At 39.7% G+C, this 7,500-nt stretch overlaps 1 protein-coding gene across 1 annotated transcript in view; it reads left to right on the top strand.

Annotated features, from left to right (window-relative positions):
- The window catches only part of LOC122259099 (uncharacterized), an 18,482-nt gene that overhangs the window by 8,858 nt on the left and 2,124 nt on the right, over window positions 1-7,500 (top strand). The window contains exons 10-11 of the mRNA XM_043025655.2: window positions 4,303-6,345; window positions 6,830-7,500. The exon at window positions 6,830-7,500 is cut by the window's right edge and continues 2,124 nt beyond it. Of these exons, the coding sequence (XP_042881589.2) occupies window positions 4,303-6,345; window positions 6,830-7,390 (2,604 nt within the window). The 3' untranslated portion in view covers window positions 7,391-7,500. The remainder of the gene's footprint in view (window positions 1-4,302; window positions 6,346-6,829) is intronic.

Here is a 7,500-nt window from a genome sequence, read left to right as displayed (position 1 = left end):
ACTATCCCCAGCTTACTGAAAGGGTACTATAATTCCAATAAATAAAGGTGGAAACAAAGGTCAGGCCAAAAATTATAGACCAGTAGCACTAACATCTCATATAATAAAAATATTTGAAAGGGTAGTGAGGAAAAAAATTGTTCAATTTTTAGAAAAAGAAAACAAGATAAACCCCGGGCAACATGGATTCAGAAGTGGTCGATCTTGTTTATCACAGATCCTGACACACTTCGAACACATACTAAGGGACCTAACTGAAAATAGAGAAGTTGACGTAATATATCTAGACTTTGCAAAAGCTTTTGACAAAGTAGATCACGGCATCCTGCTACATAAGATTAAAGACCTTGAATCGGCGGAAAGTTGGAAGATGATTTACAACTTCCTAATAAATCGTAAACAAAAAGTACAAATTAATGGGCTTTACTCAGAGGAAACGATTATTATGAGTGGGTGCCACAAGGGTCCGTTCTTGGGCCCTTTGTTATTCCTTATTATGATTGGTGACATTGATAATGTGAAACACTCAAGAGTAACATCATTTGCAGATGATACAAGAATAAGTACACACCCTTAGATATACAAGATAATGAAAACAAACTTAACGAGGATCTACATACCATCTGTAAGTGGGCATATGACAATAATATGAAATTCAATGCAGATAATTTGAAATCATAAGATATAGTCCAATTGGAAATTCAAGGGCAAGATCATATTTGTCGAAGATGTGAAGATTGAGGAGAAAAAAGTAGTAAAAGATCTGGACAGGACTCTATATGAGTGATGACATGAGTTTCAGTCACCATATAGAGCAGATTGTCAACAAAGGAAAAGTTATGAGTGGATGGGTAAGGAGGACTTTTAACACAAGAGAAAAAACCAAAAAAAAATAAATAGAACAAAAAAGACAAAAAAAAGATCTTACATAGTTAGAAAGACTAAAACATTCAACTAAAAAAAAAAAAAAAGAACACTACAAAGGCGGAGAAGAGGGGGGGGGAATTCAGGTAAGACATTCCCCCAGGCAGGGAAGAACATGCTATCGCATTGGGATAAGTGCACAAACATGCCTGTTAAGAAAAATGCAAAAACAAAGTTTCCTAATAAACGGACCTAAATTGTTTAATAGCATACCGAAGGATATAAGAAACTTAAATCAGTGTAGTGTTGAAGTGTTTAAAAGAAAACTAGATAAATGGCTACACTCAGTACCAGATGAACCACCAACATGTGGTAGTGAAAGAACGAGGGCTGAATCAAATTCCATCCCTCATCAAATTCAGTTGCTTGCAACTGACAAAAAACGGGCGGTCCCCCAGGATGGCCCTGGCATGAGCTAATAACAAGGCTCAAGCTGTAACTACCACCAAGTAACCAAGTAAGTAAGTAAGTATGTATGATATGAGAGCAAGAAATTCTTACAAATATTTTTGGATGTCCCAAGGGAGATCAAAATAGATTAGATTATAGAATGCAGTGACAGTATTATGTATCCTAAATCTGCCAAGATTAACAAAATGATGATGCAGAGAGTAATCATTGTTACAAGGTGTAAACAGTACCCAAATTCTTAGAGATTATTGAAGGTATAGCTGCCTTCAGTTGTTACTTTTAGTTACCCCATTTTGCTCAAATTGTTCAAAATGGGGACAGGATGAAAGGCATGTCCTCATGACATGCTGTGTCACAGATATTTTGCTGGCACAGATGAAAGCTTGTCTGTGTTTTGAAAAAAGGTTCTTAGGGAAGAAACGCTCCTATCCTTGATGATGAGGTTGAACTTCAAAGACTTCAAAATAGAAATGTGGCTATACAAAATGCCCTACAGCATTTTGTCCACTCAGCTCCAGCTGTGGTGCCATCTACAGTGCACATTCTAGTTGCAACTTCAGAACCAGCACCATCTTCAGTTCAAGTTCCAATTGCAACTTAACCCATTGCATATGGGTGTCATGATATACATGATGCAGGAGCTCTGGCCTGATGACGGGTGTTAAGACATACATGACGTTAGGGGATTTTGGATCACTGTGTTATTTTATTGTGCTATGGGTAATTAGTGAGTGAGGATGACAGTTGCAGTCATAATTACTATACTGCCATAATATTAAGCAAAATGGGTTTCACCTAACATCCAAAACCTAGATAGCACCACTTTCTTCTAGCACCAGTAGGGGAAAGAGCCTTGAATGGCACCCATCAACAGTCTCTAGCAAGCACTATCTTAATAGAGCAATGGCACACAGCAAGTTGCACCTCATGCTCTAAAGTACCACAGGTGAAGGATGTGCATGTAGAACAAGCAGAAGAAGGTGACTCAAACCATGCCCAATGTCTACAATGTACCCCTGAGCCAGTGGGATGCCTTTTACTGTGGCACTCACAGTCATAGGCACAAGTTTCCTTGCTCTTCCCTATCTCTTCATGTTATCTTCATTGTGGATGGTTATACATTTCATATTCGTTCATGACAGTACATGAATAATGAAAAAATAAAATTGCTCTTTGTCCTCTCACAAAACAGCAATACTTTTATCACATTGAGTATAAAGAAATTAATGAGTTGATAATGACCTTAAACTACAATTTTAGTCAACTACAGTCTGTGATATGACATATAAATCTCTAAATACAATAAAACACTCAAAAATTAAATTGGCTCTAGCTTTACAATGATGAGTGACTAAAAGAGAGTGGGAAAAGTCAAGGTACGTTGCGTGAAGCTGTCTTGCTCTGAAATAAAATCCTTCCTGGAGACTGGGTATGCGAATCTATCCCCCGTTCACAATGGGTTAAGAACCAGCACCATCTTCAGTTCTAACCTTAGAAGCATTACCTGATGTAGTATCATCTGCAGCTCCAATACCAACTGCAATTGCTGATCCATGACCACATAAAAAGGCACAAGACTCATCAAAAGGATTTGAAAATAGTTCAAGGGCAGATTGCATTGCAATGCTGTTTCTAGATAATGTTATATTCCACTTTAGTCAGTATTAATTTGTGCAACCTGTATTGATGAGTGATTGCCCAAAATGTCTCAATGTGGAACTTTGATGTTACAAAGAAATATGAGCACATTTGTGTAGCCCTTTAGGCATGTACAATTAATCTTTAACTGCATTCCACTTAAACAACTATAAGTTCAGCCAGTTAGGGTAGATGTTCTGACATCTTCCCCCCCCTCCTCTCTCTCTCTCTCTCTCTCTCTCTCTCTCTCTCTCTCTCTCTCTCTCTCTCTCTCTCTCTCTCTCTCTCTCTCTCTCTCTCTCTCTCTCTCTCTCTCTCTCTCTCTCTCTCTCTCTCTCTCTCTCTCTCTCTTTCACTCTCTCTCTCTCTCTCCCTCCCTCCCTCCCTCCCTCCCTTCCTTCTCCTCCTCCTCCTCCTCCTCCTCCTTATCCTTATCCTCCTCCTTCTCCTCCTCCTCCTCCTCCTCCTTATCCTTATCTTTCTTCTTCTTCTTCTTCTTCTTCTTTTGGAGGGGGGGGGGTGAATATCATGACAGCAAATAAAGCATATAGAAACAGGACCCATGGATGATAAGGCTTATATAGATCATCATTATCAACAATCTGTCTTTTTTCCCCAAACACTGCATGAGTAGCTTCCATGCAACTCTGTTCTCCACAGAAGTCTTCAGCTTAATTGGAGGAAACCAATTTCTCTTTCCATGATCTCTGGGTATGTGAAGCATGAGAGGCAATTTGCTGTTTAATCCTCTAGCTGTGGCCAGCAAATCTGAGTGTGTTCACATAAAGTATCTGATAATCTTGGCAGTTTTCTATAAAGTTCTTCATTGATTATGAGCAGTTTCCATTGTATGCTGAGTGTAGGTCTTAACATATGGGTATATGATCTTTCAAGAATGTTATTCAATGTCCAATTCTCAGTGCCATTTAGCAAGATTTTGTGAAATATTTATCTAAAAAACTGTGTTTACAGAGCAAAGAAGGTTTGACTTCCATGCATTGTTCATTTTTCTCATTGATGCCCAGGCTTTTGCCAGATAGATAGTCACAAAGTTTAGGAAAGGATCTGATATTTGATATACCCTTTATTATCAGCACTTAATGTGGTATAGTTCTTGTCATTAAGAAGACATGAAATGAAACCTGTGGCAGACAAAACAGTAAATGCACCTGCTGGAAGGTCACACATTAGAATTGTTAGCTCTCACAACTACTGAATTTCTTGTAACATTTACTCTCAACTATTGCCATTGTGTTAAGAATGTCAAAATGCCGGGTGAAGTGTGTCATGTGAGTGTTCATGAATATTATGTGAGGTTCCATTTCACAGGGTAAAGAAGCACTTGTTGAGAATGACAAGAATTTCAAGGCTCCATACCGCTATGAATCAAGGACCAAGAAAGAAAATTGTGAATGGCCATCTTTAGGGGATGAAGGATTCAAGAGCAATGTCAGTATGGAAACTCAGTCGTCTCAACCAAGCAAGGGCAGTGACAAAGATGATACAGGAACAAGGTCTCTCAGCACTGGCACAACATCAGCTCAATTTGATGTTGATTGCCTTGACGAAAAGGTTTTGTTGGCTGGTTCTTCAGCTTCGTTTGCTAAAAAATTTGAATGTTTGACTTATAAGACCCTAAGTGTTATGGCAGAAGATCAGGTTGTGAACAGTTTGCATGGTCAGCAAGAATATGGTCAAACAAGAAGTAATGAACTTGAGCAGATGACAAAAGGTGTTGTTTCTTCTTGTGGTAAAAGAGGATCATTGATAACACAAGACATGAAGACAAATTCACAAAAAAGGACCACAGATTTTGTAACACAGAGGGAAACAGAAGTCAGAGATGCACCAGGGTTTGATGAGCCCAGTTCAAAGAAAATTTTAAATTACAGTGTTGATGCAATTGCAAAATCGTCTCTTCAGAGAGAAACCAATGATGTTGAATCCTTGAATCCTGAACTTTGTAATTTCAAGCCAAATTTTGAACTTCAGCCTGAAAACCAATCTATAAAGGTAAAGACATTCAAAGTCAAACATGCACCCCAAAGCAGGTGTGTGAATGTGAACGAAATTTGGACAGATATGAAAAAATTACGTAGTATAGTATCAGAACCAGAGAATATTAACACAATTATAAATAGAGAAGAGACTAGTCTTGATTCTAAAAATTCTGAAAACTCATCTTGTTCTATTAGTTCTGTATTATTAGACTGTGATGATTGTAGTGATAAAACTGTTGTTATTGAGTTGTGTGCAAGTGACTATGAAGGTTTTACTATAAAGGAATCTCCTAAATTTGAAAAACAAGAAAAACTAGAGCACAAAATTTCTGAAAGAGAATTTTGTACTGAAGCTGCCTCTGTTTATATGGAAGCTAAAAGAGAGAATACAATAAATCATTCTTTACCAGTGCAGTCTGAAAATGAAAAAGTTCAGTCTGAAAATGAAAAAGACTTGAATATGATTGAATCCACAGTCACGAAAAAACCTACAAGCAAGCTCATTACACCTGAAACTCCTAGAATTGAACATTCTGAAGCCAGTCCATCAAATGGCTTAGAGAACACTCTTCACACTCACATTGCCTTCCTTACAGACTCTCTTGTGCAGCGCCTCAGCAGCCCAATATCGGCCACACCTGGTGTCATGACAAGAGACTTGCTTGGACTGGATTACAGCAATAGTGACTATTTCAGCTCAGAGAAAGTACGGCTCATGATGAAGAAAAAGAGCGGAGGAAGGGTCAAGTGCAACGAATGCGGAGTGACTACGACATATCGGGCATTCTACAAGCACGCAAAAAAGCATTTCCACGTCAAGCCTTTCAAGTGCGGCTACTGCTCATACAGGTCAATTGAGAAGAGCAAGATCCGAGTGCACAATACCTTCTGCCACCCAAGTCGGCCTTGCATCATTCTAAAGTTGTCACCTGAGACAGCAGGAGTCACCACAGAAGGACCACAACAGACTTCTGCAAAGATGAGCCAACCCAGTGAAGAACGACCTCCACCCAGAGCCAACAAAATAGACGGTGCAACCTTCATAACATTTCCAGATGCTGCAGGTTCCTTAAAAGACAGCAACAGCACCAACATTTCCCACAGAATATTGCCATCTAATGGCAATTCTTCCGAGGCTCCAGTTGCTGTTACCAAAAAGACTGCCAATAAAATAGGTGACCGCCATTCCCCTCCAACTACCTCATCTGTACCGTCAAGTGTGGCTGCTGGGCCCTCAACATTCCATTGTCCCATTTGTTACAAGCAACTGCAGATCCACACGCCATCCATACGGCGACACCTGTACAGTCATTATGGATACAAACCCTACAAATGCGGATACTGTAACTTCACTGCCATTGGCCAGAATGAGGTGAGTGGAAAATTGTTTTTGTTTAGTTTTTTTGTTTAGTTTCCTTTGTGGATTAGCCTACTGTACTGTCATTTACTATTAAAAGAAGAGTTGTTGTTGTCTTCTGCAGTTTGATATAATGATGCTCATGACAATTATTATCCTTATAATTTTGTTACATTTCCCTTTCTGTTAGGTGTATTTTATTATTAAACAATATTTATCATTGCTACTGTTACTACTATCATCTTCATCTTCCCTATTATTATCAATCACCATCACTGCCACCATCACTATCATTATCATTATCACCATTATCATCATCATCATTATCATCATCACCATCATTATTATCATCATCATTATCATCACCATCACCAACCTACCATCATCATCATAATCATCATCATCATCATCATCAACAAAATTATTATCTACCTTACAACAAGAACCATTCATAATTCAAAAAGAAATACAATATTTGAATGCTCTCCTTCTCCCCTAGATCCGTGCTCATCATGTTACCCACGGCTTTGCCACAGTGCCCAAGGTAGAGTCTTCAGGTATTGCCATGCCAGCTGGCCTCACCTCTTATGTGAATGAGCTTCTTGGGCAGCAGAGAGGGAACCGGAAGCCCCAGAGGAAGAGAGGGCAGGTGGCCGAGCACCAGCTGTTGGACGAGGCCTCAGAAAGCGAAAGAGAACCGACGGAGACGCAGAAAGAGCCAGCAGACCTCATGTGGACGGAGATGGAGTCAGCCACAAAGGAAGAGCTGACCACCATTTACTTCACCCCTCAGGAACAACCCCAGCAGGCTCTGGTTCCCACTTCCAATGGTGGGGCACAGGAGGGCCTAGAGGACCTTCCTGTTGAGGCAGGGCCCTTGACACAACCACTTGAACCTGTGGATCTGTATTCCGAGGCAGCATATGCCGTGCAGGTTCTTGAGTCTGGCCAGAACACAGTGCCTGGCACCAGTCCCACACCACAGCTCGATGTTGGTGGTCAAGGTTCATATTCGCAGTTCGATTCAGATCAGGTGTGTGTTGTTTATTTGATTGACTAGTTGCATAAGAAGATGGGGTAAAGTAACTCCTAATTATCTTGTAATCTTTTGCAATAGATGTTCCAAGACATGTAGAATGGAAAAAATAATTTTGCAAATGTGTTAAGCTG

The sequence above is a fragment of the Penaeus japonicus genome, unplaced genomic scaffold (assembly GCF_977035675.1).
Source record: "Penaeus japonicus unplaced genomic scaffold, GWHDUDI00000001_assembly GWHDUDI00000017, whole genome shotgun sequence".
NCBI lineage: Eukaryota > Metazoa > Arthropoda > Malacostraca > Decapoda > Penaeidae > Penaeus > Penaeus japonicus.
This window is presented reverse-complemented; position numbering and strand designations above follow the sequence as displayed.